We start from the raw sequence: 24737 nt of genomic DNA, 5'->3' as shown, positions 1-24737 counted from the left end.
ACACCGGTGATGAAATAGGTGTCCTTGCACAGCTGATTGTACCGTCGGATTGCAAGAACAAAGACATCAGTGTCCGGGGACTCAATGTAGAGCTGTGTTGCCCCTCTTCGGACAGCATCCAGGCTGTGCAGGATTATCCTTGTGTCAGCCTCTTCCTGTGAGCTGTGGAGATGTTTTACATCGATATAGTTTGAGTGGACATCTTGCCTTGACGTGATTCTGAAAACGTTGGGTTTCCCCTGGAAGTGTTGGAGGGCTTTCTTAGCAGACAGTCAGCTCATCTTTGGTGTGGATACCTGACAAGAACTGTTTTTCAGACACCTTCCCTATCGGTGTGTTGTCTTCCACATGATAAGTGGTAGGGGGCTTGCCACCCTGGCGTCGCATACGCGTGGCCTCCTTCAGTGAAGATGCAATATCATAGCGGTCAAATACTACATGGGTCTCACTATGTTCTTTGGTCTTCCTTTCCAGTAGGGCTATGAAGTGGTCAGCCCACTGGGAACATATCTTGATCCATGATGGCTTTCCCATTGCCTCTACCAATGCCATTCCATCTATGACACTTACACTCTTAGATGGCAGGGGACAACTGTCAGTGGCAGCACTCTGTGGTTGCTGATCAACACCAACGTCACCAGTCCTCTTCTCATTCTGCAGCTCCTCGAGAATGGTCATGAGCTTGCTCTTGTCTGTGCAGGGCCGAAGCTCACCAGTCACTGTGAAGAGAGCATGTGGTTTGGCAGTGAACTCGTGCTGGCCAATGGCTTCTTTGAGGTTGATCTCTGACCGTGATCGAGCAACAATCAGCATTCGAGCAAACAATGACCTGTCATCCTTCAATTCCACCACCTGGTCAGCGAGCTTGTGTTTCACAACTTTTCCTGCACTCTTCCACATCTTCAGTTGAACCTTTTTCATTCTGGCCTGGGACACTGACTTCATTTTTGTTAATGCACGCTTTCACAAAAGCAACATAGTTCGGCTGGCAATTTCATCTTGGCTGCATACATCTTTCTCCACGTGGGGTGGCATCACAACTTTTGTGATGATATTGGCTGCCTTGTCCAGACAGCAATGGACAAGTCATGGTTTTCCGTGTAGCTGTTTGTGTGCCAGCCATCTGGCATGCTTCTTCAGCAAGTCTACTCAGCTCTGGTGCGACCAGAGAAGAACCTTTCCCTAGCACTAGCATTCTGAGTAATGCCCACAAAGCCTCCAGTGACCTTCATGATGCGATTGTGATGTGTCCAAGCAGCATCATTCAGGTGTTTTCAAAAACTATGATTAGCTTTATCAGCTGTGATCTCTCACAGCTGAAGCACAGTTGCTTGACTAATTATGACAAGAATTAATCTATGGATATCCTAACAGAAAAAGAAACAGGTAATTTCCTACTTTCAGACTAATTAATAAATCATGTATGCAGATTATACTAATGACAAAAGGTTGCATTTACTTACATCAGGATAGGAATCTCTGGACTTGTAAACATACTCAATTAGTCAATAAGAGTCTCAGATTATCTCTCCAAAGTCAGCAAAAATGTGAAAAATGAAACGATTTCCTGATTTTCAACTCGTTTTTGCATAATTTAAGCTGATTATGCTAATTATGAAAGGTTGTATGACTTCACAATGGTAACATATGGATTTCTGGACCTCACAAACATGGACTTAGACTCTTAAATCACCTTTATAAGCTACCTAGAAGCAAAGTTATTGCCATTTCCCGTTTTTGGCAATTAATTGGCTAATTATGCTAATTACACATGCTAAACCCAAAAAGAAAAATTGAAGACATGTTTTTTTGGCATTGTGAGAACCCCAAGAATGAAGATATACATGTCTCCAACAATTATCATTCCAAAATTACAACCAGCAGAATCACTTGATTGGCTCCCCCACTATAGCCACTCAATAAATGTAGCAGTTCCCTATCCAGCATGAAAAGCCCTTCACATGCATTTGTATAATTTCCCTCGTAATCGTCCCTGTTCTGCCACTCCTGTTCTATATTCATTATTTCTTTTTTCTTTTTTTTTAATGAATGAAATGGCAACATTTTTATCTCTCAAAGTGATTGCGGTTGCCTGGACTTTCTGTGTGCCTTGTGGCAGTCAAAACGGAGACAGAAATGTTCAATCAATAAATTGTAGAGTTGTTCCGATACCAATACCAATATCGGAAATGCTGCCAATACTGCCTAAAATGCTGGCATCGCTGTTGGCGAATACTCTCAGTCAATGGCATTCCGATACCATGTAATCACTTGGTATTGTGTCATTTACAGTCATCAATTATTTTGTATTTTGAATGCTTCAGTTGACGTTGTACTACTGTTTTATACTATTTACATTTCTAACAACTTGTAGCCGCACTACATTTTTATTTATTCCTAGATCAGTGGTTCTCAAACATTTAAATGTCAAGGACCCCCATAATGACTGTCAGAGTCCATTTGGAACCACCCTCAAGGTACCCGGAATCGGTATCGGGAAGGAACACATTTTATTGGTACATCTTTAATCAATTGGATTAATATTCCTTGGTGCTTCCTTTCCTACAGTGCAGCAGAATGTTTTGTTACGGTGCAGAATGGATGATCGAGGCAACAAATTATGTCTCTCTCTTATCGGGGCGGATACACGTGTCATTGACTGACACACCTGAGCAGATTTAGAAGATCGAACTCGACAAAGGAAACTATACCATTAACCACTTGAACCCTAGCATCCACATTCTGAGAACTTCAGCCAAAAATAGCAGATCTACAAGCTCACAACGCCTCACGATGCGATCGGCTATTTTCAGCAAAGAGCTGTACAGAGTGAAAGGTCAAGTTTATTAAGTATTGACGGTTCAAGTGGTTAAATATCTGAAAACACAAATTGACATGATTCCAAAATACACTGATGATTGTGCTTTCAAACAATGAAACTATATGGAATTCATGAAAAGGTTGTGGGGGTCCCTGCTTCATCTCTCTCTCAACTAAGGGGTCCTTGGCCTGAAAACGTTGAAGACCCCTGGGTTATAGTATTATATGTACAGCAGAGACCCAGGCTATGAAGGGGATGCTGGACGCTGGTTGAATGCAGGCTGGTATCTGACATGGTCATGGACCCGCAGTGGACAAGGAGCAGTTTTTTTTTTCCTTCTTCTTCTCTTCAGGTTTTTTTTTCTCTCGGCCCTTCACATTGCCAACTCCAGCTGTCACGCAGAGGGACAATAGGGAAGAGGAGGGGGTGCACCCTGAATAGAAAAAATAAAATAAACTGGAGAGCCCTCCCATGCCCCCCCATCGCCTCCCCAACAAACCCTTCCCAAGACTCGTCATCTGCATTTGACAGGACCCCCGTTCTCCTCTGTTCACCGCCCCCTCTTCTTTTTCCTTTCGTCCTTTCTCTCCCCGCTCTCTCTCCATAATCCCTTTCTCTCTCTCTCTCTCTCTCTCTCTCTCTCTCTCTCTCTCTCTCTCTCTCTCTTTCTCTCTCTCTCCCTGCTACGTGCAGCTGTTGCGCTCCATAGGATCTTTTTTTAGGGGGGGGGGGGGGGGGGGGGGGTCTGATTGCTAATTAGGATAGTGCCGTGAATATTTCTTTTATACCCTCGAAACTTTTACAGACTCAATTTATTTTATTTTATTTTAACCGTCTCTCTTTTTTGTGTGGGGGGGAAGGGGGTATCTGAAGCAGATGGAGCTTTAGGAAGGAGACTTAAAAATAGGCTGTTACAGTACAACGTATAACACTAGGCTACATCTACCATGCATCTACCATACAACTATTGATTTAGTCACAATCACTCTACTGTGATGGTAGCCTCCCAATAATAATACAAAAATAATAATAATACTAATAATAGAGGTGTCTTGAGCTTTTGGGTGCAATAGGCTAATACTTTGAAGAATGGACTGTCCCATTCTGCTCACACATATAGCCGGAATCCATGGGAGAGGGAGCGAGGGAAAAAAGTGAGAGCCTGAGAAAACAGCGATTCACACACCGAGCACAGAGACCCCTGGTAGCTCAACAAATGAGCGACTAGCCCTGTGTCCATTCATATTGAACCCTCAGCCCGCAAGCCTATTAGCCAAGCATCCCTCCTCGAAACATTCACTGTCGACAACATGTGGAGGCGATCGCTATAGCAACCAGTGGATATGACATGTGCAACGGACAGGGACTCCTGAAAACGGGCTGAATATAAGGAGGGGCTCTCAGCCTTAAACTAAATGATCGCGGAGAGAGAAAAAAAAAACGCCTCCCCCTCCTCATCCACCCCCCCATCTCTTTTCATTGGCACAGAGGCGCTGAAAGGACTCACATTAGTGGGCTTCTGCACATTCTTCCAAGGCTCGGAAAATCAGGCGGGCATATCCCACATTCTCCTCCTTTTTTCCCCTTCTTTTTTCTTTTTTTTTTTTAATTCTCCCCCGACCGACTCTCTTCTCCCTTTTTCTTTTTCTTCATCTTCGTGTTGAAGCCGCAGTCTTTTGTTGCGCGGGAGGCGCATGTGGGACCCTGGCAGGGGAACTTCTGGGTGGAAAGGGAGCAGAGTGGGCGGCCAGGACGCACAGACAGACGCTTCTTGGAGCTGCTGCGGGCGTCGGTGGCTAAACCACGCTCTCTGGAATACAAGATGAATATCTATATTTGCTGCAGAATGTGTGACCTGCATCTCAGCATGGATTTGGGTAATTATCGGCGTGCATGTGTGTGTGTAGTCATGTTTTGTTGCTGTAGTTCATTATTATGCAAGTTGAAATGCGACAAATGCGTAAAAGGCGCATTATAGGGACCGGCGTTTGAACTTAGTCTAGTAGCAATGTTTGATCGGGTCGAGATTGCCAGTGAGATGATGGTTTTGTTAATGTTAGCGTTTGGGGATGATATTGGCTCTGCAGTACTAGTTTCATTGTATTGTTTCGTTTACTCCATCCTTGGTGATACCACAGCAAAGCAGAAAATCGGAGGCTACAACTGATGTGCACTGTCCAAAAAAATAAATTAAAAAAAATGCATGGAGCTATTTTTAAGTCAAAATGTTATTCCCCTATTTTTCCCATCAGAAAATTCTTAGTAAAACTTGCACAGTGGCTTTGGTTGCCTCGTGTGGGCTTTGTGACACCTGGCTGTGTGTGGCAGGGGACAAAGTTTGGGTTAGGGGATCATCCTCCTTGATACTGCCTACTGAGAGTTGGGCTGAAGGTGCACAGTATTTTAGAACACGTGTGTGCATGAAGATCTGTTTGGACATATCGCATTTTATTGATACAAATATGTAGCAATTATCACCCCAGCATCATTAAAAAAATGTAAAAAACTATAACCTATATATATACGGTATATATACCTTGTGTGTCCAAAACCTTCCCCTTTTTGTTATTTTAAAAACGATTTAAAATGGTGGAAATAGATGATCTACAAGCACAACGCCTCGCACCGTTGAGTGTTGTAGATCTGCTATTTTCACTAGTTTTGAGGAAGCAGGGCTTTACTTTACGAGGAAAAAAAACTTACAAATTTAAACTTTGGAGATACAAGGTTTCTGCCTGACAGTGACGATATATATATATATATATATATATATATATATATATACACACACACACACACACACACACACACACACACACACACACACACACACACACACACAGTATATTCATTCTATGCCATTCTGTTTTATTCCAATAACCAATGCTTGTAGAATAGGACTAAACAGAAATAAGGAAAATACAGTACACAAATTTAAAATATTTAGCAATGTGGGTTTTATTATATGGAAATATGTATCGGATTTAATCATTGGTAACTATTTTCCCTTTTTTGTAATATTATTTTCTTCCGGAAATGTAAAATGTCTCACAAGGGACGTTATTATTTCAGATGTCTGTGAATATTCTCATTTTAATAGTCTTTTTTTTAATGATAGGCCTCTAAACCCCCCTTTCTTGCTCATGAACCCCAATTTGAAACTTAAAAGCCTCGATAATTTATTGTTTATAATATTTACCTATATATTAGTGCTGGTTGTTTTTTAGGCATTTGTGTGTCGGGCAGGCTTTTGGGCTTGCACTGGCCTCAGGCATTGTGATTTGACTCAATGGATCGCTGGCCGCCTCAGTGCCATCTCTCTGCATGACCTTTCCGCTATCATTTGAATAATCCAGAGGACCGAAATCCATCTGCCCTTTGTCTTGTCTTGCAGATTGGCTAATCCAATAGACAGAAGGAAGATGAATAGGCTAGCAGGGACAGACAGAAAGGGGGAAAGTCTGTTAGAGAGAGTGAGTGATAACTTAAACGAGTTGGTATCCCGAGCAGTGACGAGCACGCATGCACGCACGCACACACGCACACACACACGCGCGCACAGTCGCACACACACGCTCACACACTCAAGAACGCAAGCGCACGCACGCACGCACGCACACACGCGCGCACAGTCGCACACACACACACACACACACACACACACACACACACACACACACACACACACACACACACACACACACACACACACACACACACACAGCATGTGAGATGTGAGAGTATTAGTCTTACTCAAGCCTCTAAACGGATTAATAGGGAGAATATGGATTTAATAGAATTTACAGGTTTTTGTAAGTTGACATTTACGTGGTATTAACATTTTGAATGTTCATGCCAGGTGTGTCACTCTTGTTATATATATATATATATATATATATATATATGTATATATATATATATATATATATATATATATATATATATATATATATATACATATCAAGGCATTGATTTATTTGTAATTATTTATTAAAATAATTAACACCTTAAAAGAAAGCTAAAATTCCAATTATTTTTAAGCTGTCGTCCTTTAGTGGCGTCTGTCAATCTGTTGCTATTTTCACATGTCAGTTGGAGATTTGCAACAGAATCGAACAAAACCTCTGTAGGCATAAAAATGAGTTATCACTCTCTCCACCCCCCATCTCTCTCTCTCTCTCTCTCTCTCTCTCTCTCTCTCTCTCTCTCTCTCTCTCTCTGTACAGTACTGTATGTGTGTCACTCTGTCCTTTTCCCTCTCTATCACATTCTCATCACATTCTCCTTAAAACTCACTGCCATTCCCCATCCTCATCTTTAATAAATGATTCAGTTAATAAATCATAACTGAATCATAACTACCCAACTCATCTTAAACAGTTCCTCAAATCTTCACTTAATTTTTTATTATAATAATATAAATAATAATGAATAATAAACACATACGCACGCACGCACACGCACACACACACACACACACACACACACACACACACACACACACACACACACACACACACACATATACTAAGGATGCAACCAACGATTTACAAAATGCACGGTTCAGTTCGGTTCGATATTTCGGTGTCATGGTTCGATACTTTTTCGATACAAAAAAATAAACAGAAATGTCCTTGATTTATGAATGTATTTTTATAACATAACTTCGTATTTTTTTGTTTTAACTTTGAACAATACGGTACACAACCTCTAGGGTAGTGGTTCTCTAAGTGGGTTCTGCGGACCCCTAGGGGTCCTTGAGGGCGTTCCAGGGGAATGTGGAGTGGTATTGTATTGTATTGTAATGTCTTACAGGATCATTCGGTTCGGTACACTCTCGTATTGAACGGTTCAATACGAATACATGTATTGTTGCACCCTTAATATATACAGTGTATATATGCCATGTTTTTTTTTTATCTCTATCTATTGGTTGATTTCAAGCAGTTTTTAACTGATAGACTTAACATAATATAATCTCATAAACATGAGAGGAAACATCGCGAGTTTAAGGCAAAGCTGGAAATATGCTTTGAATCCAGGTGTGGGTTCTACAGGCAATGCCTGGCACCCATACACGATGACTAAGGGTTGAAATTGTTAGCCATAGTAAATGAGGAAAAAATGTGTTTGGGGGGGATGTTCAATTTTGTGACCTGGCTGGAGAGAGATAATGTCTCAGAAGCATTCATGTAGGCCTACAAATCCACGTATTCTCACTATTATAATTTTTCAGAATGTCAGCACAGTATTGTAACCATCTTGGTCACAGCCAGATAATAATGGAACACATAATTGGACCGAGGCTGTTCTTTCTTCCTTTTTTTCTGACTCAAATGTAAGACTCTTCAAGGCTCTCAGCTGCAGTCTTTTTTCTTGTTGGTCGATTGAGACTAGAGTTGTTCCGGTACCGATATACAGTATCGGCAAAGCTGCAGATACTGCTGGCATCGGTATCGGCGAGTATGTGAGTCTTCCGATACCATGTAATTTATGGTAGTGTACCATGCACCATGTAATATGTCATTTACTGTCATTAATTATTTTGAATGCTTCAGTTGATGTTGCACTACTGTTTATACTAGTATGTACTGTACTGTACTGTACTATTTACATTATCATTTTAATAATAACCCCCATGTAGGCCTAGATCAGTGGTTTTCAAACTTTTTAATTCCAAGGACCCCATAATATAACTCGTAGACTCCATAACTCTAAATGTCAAGGCTCAGAGTTACATACCGGTACCTGTAAGGGTCCATCAGTGATGGGCAAGCTACTTGGAAAATATAATGAGCTACACTACTAGTTACTCTTGATTAAATATAGCTCTACTACACTACAAGCTATCCCCAGAGAAATGTAGCAAGTTACACTACAAGCTACAGGACAAAAATAGCTAGCTACATCAAGACTACTTTTTCTTTCTTCTTTTTTCCACCAAACAAATGGGCATGCAGGCTTAAAATGCTTGCAAAAAAAATATTTATTATAAAACAGACTGAAACTGGAAACCTTCTGTCTGGCTTTAAATTAAATGTATACCCCTCACTATTGGGGACACTATTATAATGACTGTTCTATTAATTTATTTATTCATCCCGACTGTGATGGCCCAGCTACTTGGAAAATGTAGTAAGCTACATTACTAGTTACTCTTGATTAAATATAGCTCAACTACACTACAAGCTACCCCAGAGAAATGTAGCTAGTTTCCGTTACGCTACTTAGAAATGTAGTTAAGCTATGTAGCTAAGCTACTTGTAGCTAGCTACTGCCCAGCACTGGGGTCCATGGACTCCACTTTGTGAGCCAGAATCCTAGAATCTTTTTAAATGATCCACTTGGTGTCGACCAACACGCAAGCCTAATGGCTTGCTTGGTAGAGCCTCTTGTCCGCTTTAAGTACCATGCATAGTAATACATAAGGACCGCAGGTCTACACTAGAAACAGAGGGGGAGAGAGATTTCTTCCGTTTGGTCCGCTTGGGGTCTGTTCTTTCTCCCTGTCCGTAGGCTAGCAGACAACACCCAACCTGACGTATTAAAACTGATTAAAACGTACGTACGTATGAACTGCCTGTGGCGAACCTTTGTCAGCCGTGGGTTAGCCGCAGTAGTGTAAAATAACTTTTCCTCTGCGAAAAGAGAAAGATGTCGTTCTTCAACGTCTGTAAATATCGACCATATGGTACAAACATGGAAAGCTCCGTGGCGTGCTGTGAACGGCGTTCTCATCAAGAGCCCATGGTAAAGTGAAACGGCAGTGAGCCACGATGGAGTCTAGCCTACTATGTTGAAAAAGACCCCATCATTTCCTTTTTATGTAGACATTGTCCTTTTAATAAGACGGATAATATTAAACCCTGTTGGTTATTGATTAATCACCAGATTCAAGAGATGGGGGCTACTCAGTGAGTGTGGTTCATTCAGCCAAAATCCATCTCACTTGCGTTTCGAATCGCTCTGTTCTGCAGCTCTGCTCTCGTGTGCTGCGAGGTGCAATACAGGCGCGCGGTCCCAGCGGGAGCGGAATTGGAGCGATGGGAGGGTCGGCCCACACATAATGTTGAAAAATATGTATTCCGACATAATTGACTTATGTGCTCTCTCATCCAAAACGTACACAAAATCAAACGTACTGAACTATAAACGGCCCTTTAGATGGCGCGACTCGGGACGGTACCAGGTGACTGGAAGGGTACCCTCCCTGCCAGTCAAACGTTTGACGTTTGGTGTCACATTAGTCCCAGGAAGTCACTATAGGCCATTTCACAATCACAAGCCTCAGTGTTAAGCTGTATTGTTATTGGTCTGAAATGAGGTGCTGTGTTCTGATGGGTGGGGGGGTGGGGGGGGGGGGGGGGGGTAGTACTTTAAAATATTCAGCTATCCTTCAACTAGATTATTGTACCCTCAGTCTAAATGTCAAGGTGCTGCATTTTTCTTTCCGCCTATATGATTCAATACACCCATCGATCTTTGAATATTGCATACAGGGAATTGGACATGGAGCCCCAATATTATTGGTTGGTGCTTGCCTTTTACACATCAATGTTGGCATATATTTGGCCAATAAGGTCATGGCAATTGTTTTTCCCTTTGTAATTTTTATTTTTATTTTTTTTAAGTACATTTTCGTCATATTGATTTCAAGATTCAAGATTTTTATTGTTACAATAGTAAAACAATAACAAATAATGATAATAGTGTATAGCAGCAGCAATGAACAATGACAAATAAATAATAGCAGTAGTAGTAAGAAGACGACGATGAAACCAATATGTACTGTACTTTGGTTATACAGGTGCTTGTAGGTGCTGAGTGCATGGTCCTATTATGTTAACCTTATGTGTATGTGCACACTGTGTAGCATAGCATGTGTGTATATACATATCTACAGTATTAAGTGCCTCTGCCCGTGGTGTAATATATACATATTTGTGCATTTACATGCATATCGTCGTTGTCGGGTGAAAACCGTTCGTTTTGCACTAGTGAAAACAGCCAATCTACAAGCACACAATGCCTTGCACCGCGAGGCGTTGTGTGCTTGTAGGTCTACTGTTTTCACTACTTTTGTGCGACGGTCTTGTATGATGAAGCAGAGTTTTACTTTGCGAAAGAATGTACACATTTTAAACTTGGAGATACGAGGTTTCTACCCGACAACGACGATATGCTTTGATAATCAAAGTGGCATGTGCAAGAGTTGTTGGTGTGTGTTTAAAAGCTTCCTCTTTGGCTAATATGGCTAAAGACTTGCTCAAGTCGTATTGTCAATGCTCAGTAATTGCACAGGCTACAACATTATGTCTAGCTCTGTTCAGAAATGTTTAGAAACATTAGCCAGAATAAGAAACGCCAGTTTGAGGGTGATCTTACCGTATCTAGACAAGGAATTATTATGCTCAATTAGCATTTGTATGAAGGGCAAACGTGAGGCTACGTCTTCAATGCATCAGTGTTTTCCTATTGTCAACAATGAAAATCTTAAAACAGTAGTTATCAGGTCACTGCCAATTATCACTGTATCACACATTTGGTGTGGTTCTACAGGGAATAGTCCTACTCATGGCCATGGGAGGACCAATTATTATTGAAAGTCCAAATCATTTTCCTACAGTCCTGTCACTCATATGTTTCTTTCTTTTTTTTTTTTATAATTTTTATCCCACGATTTTGTAACCCATTTTCACCCAGTGCCAATTGCCTATGTAATCCTGGGCTCTGCTCTCCCTCTGCCATGCCTGGGGAGACAACGGACTGACCTCATGCTTCCTTCTATGCATGAGGAGTCCAAGTTGCTTCTTTTCACCTGACAGTGGCGATTTCCCCGGTTTGGACGTAGCGCGTGGAAGGAACACGTTATTCCAACCAGTTCCTTTCCCCTCCATCAGGCGCCCTGGCTGGCAAGGGGGAGGCATTATAGAGACCAGGATTACTGCATGTTTTTGTGAGGGTATATACCCTAGGAGATACGGGGAGAACATGCAAACTCCACACAGAAAGGCCCTATCGCCAACCCCACCTAGGGTGTGGGCGCTGATGACGCGGAGGAGGGAACACGCCCCCACATATATTTCTTTCCTAACCGAGTAAATATTCTTTTTAACTCAAATCTTTGCTTCTGGGGGGTCCCTGGGACAAAACATTTTGAGATGGTGGTCAAATAATTCTGGAGGTTCTTGACATAAAAGATTTTCAGAAAACTATTAGGATTTAGAAGCCATTTTTAGGTATTTTTCTGGGTCCTAATGGGTTAAAAAATGATAATACTGGAGCTCGTCAGAGGCTGCTATACCTTAAAGTGCCTTACCACCCACCAGTAGAGGAAGTGCAGGGCAGTGCCTATAGCTGTCCGTCAGACTTCACATTAGCTAGTACCGCTGGAGTGTGAATACAGTGAAAAGGGCCCTTTCTAATCAACCGGCTGTGGGTCTCTATATAAAGGTCTGGTTTTAGACCACCTGTGTCTCTCTGTCCCTGCTATAGCCTTTACCCAGAGTGTCTTGGGCTGGGGTAGGGTGGGGGGGGGCCTAATCCTCACTAAGCCCACCTCTGCGACCAGAGGAGCTAATTAACCACAAGCTTTTAGTGTCCCAACCTCCTGTAGATGCACAGTGCCAGACCCCCCCCCCCCCCCCCCCCCCTCCATCCCACTCCTCCCCTCCCTGACAGAACTAAATAGGGCTGTAAATATCTATAGTGGTGCACAGTGTGGAGTCAACACTGGACAGGAGCCTGCTAATAGGAGAATTGACTGAGTCTCTTCTATACGACCACTATTAGCAACGGCTAATGAGCGGGGGCCGGTCAGAAATGACCGTTGTCGACACAAATGTGCAGCATTTAATTTAGAGGAAATAAGGAAGAGGGAGACAGATCCTGTGCTTCTCAGTGAGGCGAAGGCAGCGATAACGCCTGAGACCGTGAGTGGTATTACTGTATGATATGACGCAGCATGTGTTTCAAATAGGGCCTCGTTCTGCGGGGAAACGTTGCTGTAGTTTGGTTTTCTGTGTGTGTGGTGTGCACGTGTGGTGTGCACGTGTGCGTGAGTGTTCCTGTATTATGTGAGGGCCAGATTTCCCCACAAGTATAGTAGATTCTTCAAAATGTGTGTGCGTGTGTGCGTGTACAGTATGTCTGTGTGCGCGCACACACAGATTTAGTTTAGTCATAGTCTTTTGAATAACATTTTAGTCATATTTTAGTCATCAGAAATGTTTTAGTTTTAGTCTAGTTTTAGTCAACAACATTTTAGTTTACTAAATCTACAATAAGTCGACACAAATGTGTTTTGGCGGTCCTTGATGCCTGATTTTACAAATGCTGAAAGCTTGTAGATCTGCTATTTTCAGAGCGCAACGCCCGAGCGCAACCAAACTTAAAATGTCTTAATAGTTCTACTGGGTCTCTTCTCCACTAGTCCCTCCCTAACATTTTAGTCTAGTTTTTATTTGTTGTAAAAAAATTGTCAATATTCACTCTTAGTTTTAGTCATCATACCGTAGCTTCGTTTTCATTTAGTTTTTAATTAGTTTTCACCAGTGTAAAAAGGTAGTCGACCAACATTTTCCGTCATAGTTTTAGTCAACAAAGACCTGGAATGGATCTGTGTAAGAGCAGATGTACAAGCTCATAGTGCGGCACTGAGTGTCGCGCTATGAGCTTGTAGATCTACTATTTTTGAAAGATCTTGAAAATGTGTGCACAAATATATAATTAGATTTTTAAAAGTGAACATATTTAACTAAAATCTTTGCTTCCTGGGGGCCCCCTCCCTGGAACCAAATATTTTTTCAGATGGGGGTCCGCGGTCAAATACATATCATTTTGGGGGTCCTTGACATGAAAAAGAGACATAGAAAACCTAATGGGTCAATGTGTGTGTGTGTGTGTGTGTGTGTTCCAGAGGGGCAGCCTGACCCAGCTGCCTGTGGTGAAGGTGACCAGGGTGGAGTCGGGCCAGTTCCTGCTGCTCTCCATCCTCTGCATGCTCCTGGTGCTGGTGGTGCTGTCCGCCTCCACCGCGTTCTTCTGCTGGCGCCAGCGCTCCACCCACCTCCATGCCAGCGACAAGCTGGCCAGCCTGGGCAGCCTGGGCACCCACACCAGCGCCGATGCTACCGCAACCTATCAGGTGAGAGCAGGCACGTGCAAACGTTTTTGATTCAGGGCACCCCATAAATATTTATTTTAATCCGAGGCACCCCTACATTATAATTTTCACTCCCAGCTTATATTTATAGCATATCGTCGTTGTATGTCCTTATGTCCAAAACCGTTTGTTTTGTATTTATCATCGATAAAATGCACTAAACTAGTGAAAACAGTAGATCTACAAGCACACAACGCCTCGCATTTTGTACGTCAGTCTTGTATGATGAAGCAGGGCTTTGCTTTACTAAAAGACGTACACATTTGAAACTTGGAGATACGAGGTTTCTGCCCGACAGTGACGATATTTCAGTGATTATGTTGCGAGGAAAACGTTGAGATAACAGCCATTTTGGTTAGAACTGACCGTCACTCACTTTGAAAACCCCTGACATAGACATCAAAGGGGGCTTGAGCCCCTGCCCTTTTATCCATCTGTAAAAAATTGCCCTCTCCAGACCATGAATGCAGTTTTCACTGTGGTGAAAGAAATGCAAAAGCCCTCTTTCCATGCCATACCTGAAGGCAGCATTCAAGAGAGAATTGCCTCGTCCAAACTCTCCTGAACATGAATGCGGCATGAATGTTGAAAGAATTGCCCTCTCTGTGTAGAAATCCATGCTGTTACACCACATCTCCGGTATTGACTTGATTATGCTTATAGTTCAGTGTGGTATCAAGTACCGAGAATAGCCGACGACTCACAAGCTCACAAGTGTCGCGCTGCAACACGTTGTGAGCTTGGAGGTCTGCTTTTGATATTTTCACCAAAAGGCCCTTTTAGAAAGTTCAGCCACTGCCTCTCTAACATTCTCTGCACGTCCCTGGGTGAGAGCTCATCTCTCAAGAACAGTTGAAGTGGAACAAAACAGAGAGGGCGCTGTTTTTCCCTTTTCTTTGTTCCCAGATTGGGGTCGGAGCAGATTAGTCACCACACCCCTCTCTCCCTCTCTCTCTCTCTCTCTCTCTCTCTCTCTCTCTCTCTCTCTCTCTCTCTACCTGGAGGTGAAAAAAGTCCGTAATTCAAAATGTGCTTGAGTGAAATACAAACGTGTTTCTTCTTAAAATGTGCTTAAAGTACCAAAAGTAGAAAGTAATCATCATGCAGAATGTCCCGTTTCACAAGTCTTCGAAAATGTATACAAATCTTTTAGCAGATCTACAAGCTCATAATGTGTCGCATCAGCTATTTTCAAATGGCCAAAATGTATATAGGGTTGAAGTGGTTAATGTATTTATGTTTTGTAATAATGATCAAAATCTACAAAGTAACTATAGTAACTAAAGTTTTCAAATAAATGTAGTGGAGTATTATTAGTACAATCTTTGGATCAAAGATGTAATGGAGTAGAAGTAAAAGTATTGGAATTTGGAAATACTCAATTAAGGTACAAATAAATCAAAAGCGTACTTAAGTACAGTACTTAAGTAAATGTACTTAGTTACTTTACACCACTGTCTCTCTCTCTCTCTACCCCACCACACACACGCACACACGCACGCACGCACACACGCACGCACGCACGCACGCACGCACGCACGCACACACACACACACAAACACACACACACACACACACACACACACACACACACACACACACACACACACACACACACACACACACACACACACACACACACACACACACACCTTTTCGCTGTGAGCCAGCCAGTCAGCATTGAGCAGCACTCAGCCAGCAGTGTGCCGCTGAATATTGTGCACACAGATCTTGAAGAGGCTGGTGTTTTCATAGGATCACACCTGCGCGCAGGGCCGGATCTCCCCATAGGCAAGGGGGGGCATTGCCCCCCTAAATGCCCTGTCTGCCCCACCAAACAAGATGGCATGAAAAAATAAAAATATATATATTTCGTTTTTTTTTTTTTTTTTTTAATATTATGCTACAGCTGTCGCACCACCAAAACCAACACCATTTCATTATATATACATTTTAAAAACTCCGATCGCCAATGCCATCTCTCTCCCTCTCTGCACCTCAAAAGAAGTAAAACAAATAATAATGTTCCAGCCAGGCCAGCAGCTCCGCCCCCGATATGCGTTGAATGCGTAGGAGGGAACAGCAGTCAGTCTCGTCTCGACAGACAAGTACACGCACCACTTCTGGTTGCCAACTAACTTCAGTTTTATCCAGCGCATTAAGGAACTAATCGAGAGAAGGAACAGTTTGTTTTTTAGTTGTGCTTGCAGCTTGTTTCACTTTAACTTCTGTTCTCTTTCTCTGGCTCTTTCGGTCAATATGCGTCGATTTCTGGTTTCTAAACCTCGCGACGCGAGTAGCACTGCTGCTACGGCTCCAGTCAGTCCAGAGGCAGGCTCCGAGCCGTCGTCGACTCGGGGTACAGCTGCTCCTCGACCCGACCCAAACCCTAACCCCCAATTGAGTTCCACAAGCACGGCAACAAGCTGAAAGCGTCGCCGTTCGCAACGCAGCAGCGGCCGCCGACAACAGCACACAGGGAGCAGGAGGTAGAGCTGCTGCTCCTCGACCCGATCCAAACCCTAACCCCCAATTGAGTTCCACAAGCACGGCAACACAAGCTGAAAGCTTCGCCGTACACGACGCAGCAGTGGCCGCTGCTAACAGCACTGGCTTAAGCACAACAGCACCATCACAGCCCGCTAATCTTGTGTTTCCAAAACGTCATTTTGGCAAGACAGCACGCGCATTCAGCCCGGGCTGGTACCGTGGAGGAAGACCATGGCTGGAATATTCAGTGAAGCTAGATGCGTGCTTTTGTTTTCCTTGTCGCAAATTTGGAGGAAATATAATGTCATTGTCTGTCTAGTGTCATGTCTGTCTGTCTGTCTATCTAGTGTCATATCAGTGTATCAATCTATCCATCCAGTATCATATCTATCATCCATCTAGTGTCATCTCAGTGTCTCAATCTATCCAGTATCATATCTATCATCCATCTAGTCTCATATCAGTGTATCAATCTATATCTATCAGTTTATAGTATCATTTGCATTCATCTTTGTCAATCACATCAGTTTATATAGCTATCACACCAGTAACATGTCTGTCTTTTGTCATCACATTATTTATCATTTCTTTAACCTTTTGTTGTTTTTTTTGAGCGGTGGTCACAACGCTCCTATACGTGGCCGTGTGTGTGGGTCTGTCTGTCTCCGTCCGTGTCTGTATGTAGCCTAAACTTCGGCGCGTAACTAGTGCCGCACCATTTACGCCACTCGCGCAATATATACATCAAAATGTGCGGCTTGGCCGGGAATGGTGTGCTATTACCTTTCGTTCCGATCCGCCTTACCATGCCGACGTAATCGGCAAAAAACGACGCTTAATTGTCCCCATTGACTTATAATGGGACAATGCAAGAAATCACTTTCAAGTATTTTTCTCTCGTAAACCATTGGAGCTACAGTTTCAAACCTCGGAGAGGAGATTCATAATGATTTTAAGAATGAATCGAAAAATAATTACATCACTCGGCCTCATGGTGGCGCTATAACGGCCTACTTTACGTTTTGCCCCGTAACTCTTGAACCGTAGATCGGAAAATTAAAATTCTTTTTTCCCTGGATTCCTTGGGTCAAGACGCATCTCCCCATATAGGCCACGCCCATTTGCGCCAGGATAGATTTTCCGCCATCTTGAATTTTCTCCAAAACACACTTTTTGCTCCTTTTCCTACATATTTTCTTCAAATGTCACAAAAATCGGTACACATGATCTATGAGGTGGGTAAACCACCGCTCAGTTCACACGGGTGTGATTTTCTTTTTTTTTTTACTTTTTTGTGTATTTTATTTCTTAAGTTCTGTGACTTGTACTGTACACAGCATGGTGTGGTGTGTCATTGGTATAAGTGTGCCAAAATGCATAGGTTTTTATGCATTTCTGGCGTTATGACCCCCTAAAAAGGTTGCCCCCCTGGCATTTCCTCTCGCCCCACCTACTACTAGAGCTTACATCCGGCCCTGCCTGCGCGCGTGTTAGTGCGTGTGTGTGCATGTGTGTGCGCACGCGCTCGTGTGTGTGTGTGTGTGTGTGTGTGTGTGTGTGTGTGTGTGTGTGTGTGTGTGTGTGTGTGTGTGTGTGTGTGTGTGTGTGTGTGTGTGTGCGTGCGTGCGTGCGTGCGTGCGTGCTTGCTAGTTTAAGTGTGTACAGTATGTGTGTGTGTGTGTGTGTGTGTGTGTGTGTGTGTGTGCCTGATCTGATTATGTGCATGATTGCACGTGTGCGTGTGCATATGTTTGTGTGTGTGCGACTGTGAGTGCATGCGAGCATGACTGTGTGTGTGTGTGTGTGTGTGTGTGTGTGTGTGTGTGTGTGTGTGTGTGTGTGTGTGTGTGTGTGAGAGAGACGCGGGAGAAGCCACCAGTGTGTCTACTACTCCCTGTGTCCCTTCAGGACCACGGGCAGCGTGTGAGCGTGTGTGCGTGTGTGCGTGTGTGCGTGTGTGCGTGTGTGCGTGCGTGCGTGCGTGCGTGCGTGCGTGCGTGCGTGCGTGCGTGCGTGCGTGCGTGCGTGCGTGCGCGTGTGCGTGCGTGTGTGTCCCTCCAGGACCGCGGGCAGCCTGGCCCGTATTGATTTCACAGCGTCGGGGCTCAGCTGTGCCCAGCGTGGCACTTAGAGCACATTTTATCTGCATGTATATATATGTTATAACATCTTCAATATTTAATCACATTGTGGTCACAGAGGTGCAGCGTTAGAATCACAGACAGAGAGAGCAGCAATACAATAAAAAAGTCTCCTGAAAAGCAGAATTTAGAAAAATAACAATGACTGTAATCGCTCTTTTTATCATTGTTCTTTTTTACAGTCAGTATTTATTGATGTTGACCCCATTCTTGTCAGGATTATGTATGGGCGTTTATTCCCCATTTACCTTTGGGGTTGGATAATGTGTTAGGAGTTCAAATGTGGGTCGCATCTCTGTTAGTTGACAGGTACAGCTGTATGGGGAGAGAGTGAGAGAGACAGAGACAGAGACAGAGAGCTTCTTCTTGACTTAATTGTTTTCATCCCTCTTGAGGGGCGGTCTGATCCCAAGACCTGGTGCACATCTCCAGGTCTCATGTGTGCCTCTCCTTTGGCCCCATGCACCCCCTGCAGCCAAGCAGCGTGCTGCAATAATATCCAGAGTGTTATTGTAACTCGGAGATTGCAAGAAATTGGTCGATTTTCCACATTCTCAGACTTAAATTATCACTCAGGACTCGGTGTAGATCCATCCCCACCCCCCGTGTGTGCAGCTCCGGCAGCGCTCTGTGCGGAACAGTTGAGCAGCAGGATGAATTATGAGGTGGACCCCTGGATATTGCCCTGAGGGCGCGGCCCGGAGCATGGTTTCATGGCTCCAATGATTAAAGTCTGACGGGCTGCATGCGTGGGGAAAGCCGAGCCCAGGGCCGGGGCTTTACTGGGTCTGTCCCCTGCTCTCTCTCTCTCCGGAGAAAGATATCATCACCATGATACTGTAGATCATGGGTCCTCAACAGGGGGTCCGGGACCCCTAGGGGGTCCTCAGAGTTACTACAGGGGGTCCTCCAAATCTTTGGATATGGATTATATATCCATATCCATATCCATATCTCCATATTCATATAATTGTAGTCAAGTAAAAGTATAATGTTTGCCCCTGAGATGTAGTGGAGTAGAAGTAAAGTTACAAATACTCCATGGGTAAAAAATACCTAAAAAATGTACTTAGGTACAGTACTTGAGTAAATGTACTTAGTTACTTTACTGGTCTATGGAAAGAATGGTGGACCCTACCCAAAACCCAACATGATGGCCTGATAGGTTTCTTTTTCTTCATACTGATCCATGGCGAATTAAATAGAGAAATATCCACACAGAGATGAAGGTGACAACATCTTATGATGAGGGGAGAGAATCAGACAAGGTGTGTGAGTGTACGTGTGAGCATGTGTGTGGGCACCTTTGTACAATTGTTAATGTTGTGGAGAGGTTCGATAAGATTGCACCTGTAAGACAATGAGGATTTTCTTTTCACCCTCTTCTCCATTCAGTTTCTTTTTCATTTTGTGAAAGAAGAAGAAGAAAAAAAAGGACTGCCATGCACGGCTTGATAATGGCTTGATCTTTTTTAATGGGCTCTCTGTGCACAGAGGCATGCTGGGAGAAAGCTGAGTGATTGGGATAGTAGTAATCTGTTTGGCCAGGAGGGTGAACAATCTTACCACCAAAGTCTCCAAATGCCCACAGAAAATGGTGATATCTTGCCAGTAGGGGAAATCAGGCAGTGCTGTACAATCGTATCAATGCTCCGTCATCTCTGGTGGCACCAGCATCACATTGAAAATCCCATTTTGATGTGAAGACTGATTCGCTTGTTACATTCTTATCACACACAGATTCCGTCCTTCACACAGTAAGGAATGTAAGATACTGCATTCAGCTTTGGTGCCTGTGGTGATTTTGTTCATGGTTGCTTTGACAGGAAGGGCCCCTTGATACCTTCATGAAAGATGGAGCAATTCAACTCACAGTTTCTAGCATCCAGGTACACAGTAGACAGTATGTATTGAATGTATTCTGCTTTTACGTTATTATAAGCTCCGTAAGCCAACAGGATAAGCCATTAATCTATAGAGACATGGGGGACAAGTCGTGTGAGTTGTCAGGGTTTTACAAGGTGTGTTTACAAAACTCAACCCCTGGGGGGAGGCCGCAAGAAAGGCACAAATATTAGCGTGAAGTATTTATATGAGAAACCGCTAGGTATAAAAAAATAGGATATGAAAGCCATGCATGTCTTTTTTCGAGGATTACCTCCGGAGACAATCCATGAGCTTTATGGCTCAAAGTGTTAACTGTCACATGCACACACAATGCAGGCATACTGTAGCAAATGTTGCAAGAGAGTGAAGTACGTGAGCTTAAAATTTGGAAATTTGCAAGCGTATACCTCGACTGTGAGATTAAAACATTCACACTGTTGTATCCATGTAAACAAAACAAAACAAAATAATGAACAAAAACTATGTTCAAACAATGATGTAAAAAGTAACTGAAATGTTGTTGCATTCAGGCCTAGAATTTCGTCATGTTAGGGGCAAGGCCAATTGGCCTTTGTTGTTGTCAATTTTTTGAGGGCACAAAGGCCAAATGTTGGGGCAAGAATTAATTGGATTTAAGGGTTAAGGAAATGTAGACTGCAGTGAAAGAAATCTCATCCCTGCACAAATCAAACATACTGCATTGGTCATGGGTCATCAACCCATGTGATGGACATTTTCCTACACTTTTTCTTGTCTTTGCCACGGACATACAAAAGGAGTGGTCAATAATATTACGATGAATAAAATACTAAATGTATAGTCCAGTAGACATGATGGAGAACACATGCTGTGTTTTTAAAGAGGGAGAGTGGTTAGTCATCATCCCTTTGAACTTTTATTAAGACACTAAGTAGGAAAGCTGAGAGGGAAGGTGTAGATGGAGCAATTTATAACCCATTATCAAAAACTGCTTTAAACGTCTTTTTCCTATGTTATGGCTTTGAACTTTTCAAAGCAGTAAAGACAATTAGAGAAGAAATGTCATATTGACATCATCCACCAGTCATTATTAATTTGCTTAAAAAACAGGCTCTTTATTAGAGTGTTAATGTCAAAGGGCATTTGAGAAACGCAGCTCTTAAACTTGGCTTGGAAGACCATTTTGGTATGGTTCTCTTCTCTGCAATGGCGTTTCTGTGTGTACTGGCACCAGACAGTGGCCAGTGGTTCTCAAAGACCAGGGGTCTTTGAGTGGGTATTAAAGGAAACATTCAGACCAAAACATGACCCCCCCTGAATGTGCATGTTTTCATACATGTTCCTACTTGGTTTGGTGGATTTCTGTTATTGTTGCCCCTCTTCTGATACCTCCCGACCCCTCCTCACAGCTAAAAGGGGGCTTGTGCGACTCTTCCAAAAGCGCTTATTTTGGCCGCTCCAAAGTTCGTTTTTTCTTTTGAATCGTCTATTTATAGTTCAAAGAGACGCACCGACGTGCTGTTAGCCCCCCACTTGCAGTAATCCATGTTTCCAGAGAGTTTAGGCGAGATTCTAGCGTATTGCGAGACTTCCGGCTACTACTATAGCGCAACTTCTGTAGCGTAAAGAAGGCTTTGTCCTGGAGTTATTACAGCCAGTATATACACAACGCGGCATTGTGGTATAAATAAATAAAAAATATGCTCTGACGTCACTGTGATGTCAGGGGAACCACTCTAACAGAATGGGTTTGCCGCTCTGACATCATGCTCTGACTTCACTTCATAATTTGATTTATTATATTCTGATTTTAATAAAGAGGAGTCCAATAATAATCCTGTTGAATAAAATAATATTTTCTCATTTTAAATGTATTGAAGTAAAAGTGAAAGTAGCCTATAGACGTATTGTAACAAAGTACTTGAACTCATCCATGCCTTACCCATTATCCCTAAACATCTTTGCCATTTTTAACTATTTTCAAATAGCTGATCTACAAGCTCACGACGTGCCGATGTACATCGGCTATTTGAAGTATTTTAAAATGTTTTTCAAAATAGTAAAACAAAGGCAAATAAGTTTATAGTGACAAGGGGTAAGGCATGGATGAAGATATAGCTGAGAATCTCAAAAGACACCGTTGTCTACATGACAAGAAAGAGACTCGAGAAAGTGGTACAGTCAGCATTAAGGCCACTGTGGCCTCCAGTCATGCCATTTTTTGAGGGGCACAAGGCCAAACTGGGGGGCAACGACGGCCATGGCCTTCATGGCCTCCCTGAAATTCCTGCCCTGGTTGCATTTAAGAAAAGCAATTGGCTATTAATACTTTAATGAAGAAAGTAAAAGTACAAAAGGATTGGTATCAAAATGTACCAAAAGTAGAAAGTATACTCATCATGCAGAATGTGTCCCATTTCAAAATATGGAAGATAGCAAATCTACAAGCTCACAATGCAACGCAATGTGAGTTTATAGATCAGCCAAAATGTGTATATGGGCTGAAGTGGATAATATTTTGTATTATTGATCAAAATCTACAAAATAACTAGTAACCAAAGTTTTCATATACTTGTAGTGGAGTAAAGGTATAATATGTGTCTCTGAGTAGTGGAGTAGCCAAGTAGAAGTAGAGATATGGAAATTGGAAATACTCCAGTAAAACAAAATTGTACTATGGAGGCTATTTTTGTTGTTTGTTTTTATGGTGTTCCTCCCCCTTCAGGAGGAAACATAAAGCAATTGAATAAAGCATTCACATCCAAAATGAAAAGCCAGGTGCTGGGCAGAGATAAATACTAAGAAAAAAATGTAGTCCGCATACCAATGGTATTTTTATTACCACTAAATATTGTTACTATTTTCTCTTTTTAATAATGGAAAGGTAAACAAAAACAGTCACAGAACTTCGCAGGCTCTGGGGAGTTTGTGGTTCTGGAAGGCTCTGGGTTATACCCATACAGTGTATGGATGAATGGAGCCCCATTGGTTTCTACTTCTACAGAACGCTTTGAAGCCTTTTTCAGAGAAATGAACTTCCGGACCCGAAATGAATGTGGAAACGACTGCATGCTATCGACTGCAACCGCAGCGAGGTCGGGTGTCCACTCGGTAGAATCAGTTCTAGAAACCCCTAGAAAGCCCTAGAAACATACTCTACTTTATCATTAATTTAAACATTTATGGGACCATAATTTACTAAACTCATATCATGATGATAAAAAAAAATGAAAAAGAAAAGAAGTAAACTTGCATTACTAAGGTAATGAAATCAAGTGTAAAGTCTGGCCAAAACCTTGTTCACTTGAGAGTAAATTATTCTGCAGCCTGCAACTGCCCTGCAGGAGGTAAAATAGAGGTTATGTGTGTGACATCATCATACCTGAAAGTTATGGGGGAACCCCTACTGAGTGGCAAGAAACAGAGTTAGTAGGATCATGAGGATTCAGCAGGAGTGAGAAGGAGTCAGGAGGAGTTTCCCAACGAGCGCTTCCAAACTCCAATGCTTCATGCTGCTTTATGATTTGCCACTCAGTCTAGATGAGAGGCATATGATCCATACCCTCCAGTGTCCAGTCTATAGCGTAATTTGCTGGGCCATTAATAGGAACTGCATGCCTTAGGAGAATCAGGAAGTAGGCTTCAAATCCCGCGCAGATTACTTATATATTAGTCCTTTACCCGGGGTGTGCGATCATGGGTTGAATGTAGGAGTCAGAATAGTCAGTCAATAGTAGTAATTAATGTCAGTCAGTGATGTCAGATACAAGCCCACAACGCGTGGCAGCCTCGACGGGTTGTGAGCTTTTACATCTTCTATGTTCGGTGCCAAGATGCCAGGGACGAATTTATGTCCCAGTCCAGCCCTGCTTGGTACCTGGTTATAACATGGGTCTTCAACAGGGCATCCGGGACCCCTAGGGGGTCCTCAGAGTTACTACAGGGGGTCCTCCAAATCTTGTGTTAGCCACTGCGAGGCGTTGTGAGCTTGTAGATCGGCTATTATAGGCAAATGGTTTTGGTGTAGAGGGGAAAAAGAGCAGACTAAGTACAGAGTGAAAGGTCAACTTTATTAAGTATTGACGGTTCAAGTGGTTAAATATCTGAAAACACAAATTGACATGAATCCAAAATAAACTGATGATTGTGCTATCAAACGATGAAACTATATGGGATTTACGATAAGGTGTGGGGGTCCCCGCTTCATCTCTCTCTCAACTAAGGGGTTCTTGGCCTGAAAACGTTAAAGACCCCT

The 24737-nt window shown here is 42.8% G+C and overlaps 1 protein-coding gene across 1 annotated transcript in view; it reads left to right on the top strand.

The window, feature by feature from the left end:
- The window catches only part of ptprn2 (protein tyrosine phosphatase receptor type N2), a 258049-nt gene that overhangs the window by 199213 nt on the left and 34099 nt on the right, over positions 1-24737 (top strand). Inside the window, 1 exon segment of the mRNA XM_080751763.1 lies at positions 13740-13967. Within this exon segment, the coding sequence (XP_080607889.1) occupies positions 13740-13967 (228 nt within the window).

Source organism: Nannobrachium achirus (genome assembly GCF_963921795.1).
Source record: "Nannobrachium achirus genome assembly, chromosome: 21".
In the NCBI taxonomy this organism is placed as follows: Eukaryota; Metazoa; Chordata; class Actinopteri; order Myctophiformes; family Myctophidae; genus Nannobrachium; species Nannobrachium achirus.
Note: the sequence above shows the minus strand (reverse complement) of the source record. Positions and strands in the feature narration are given on the sequence as shown.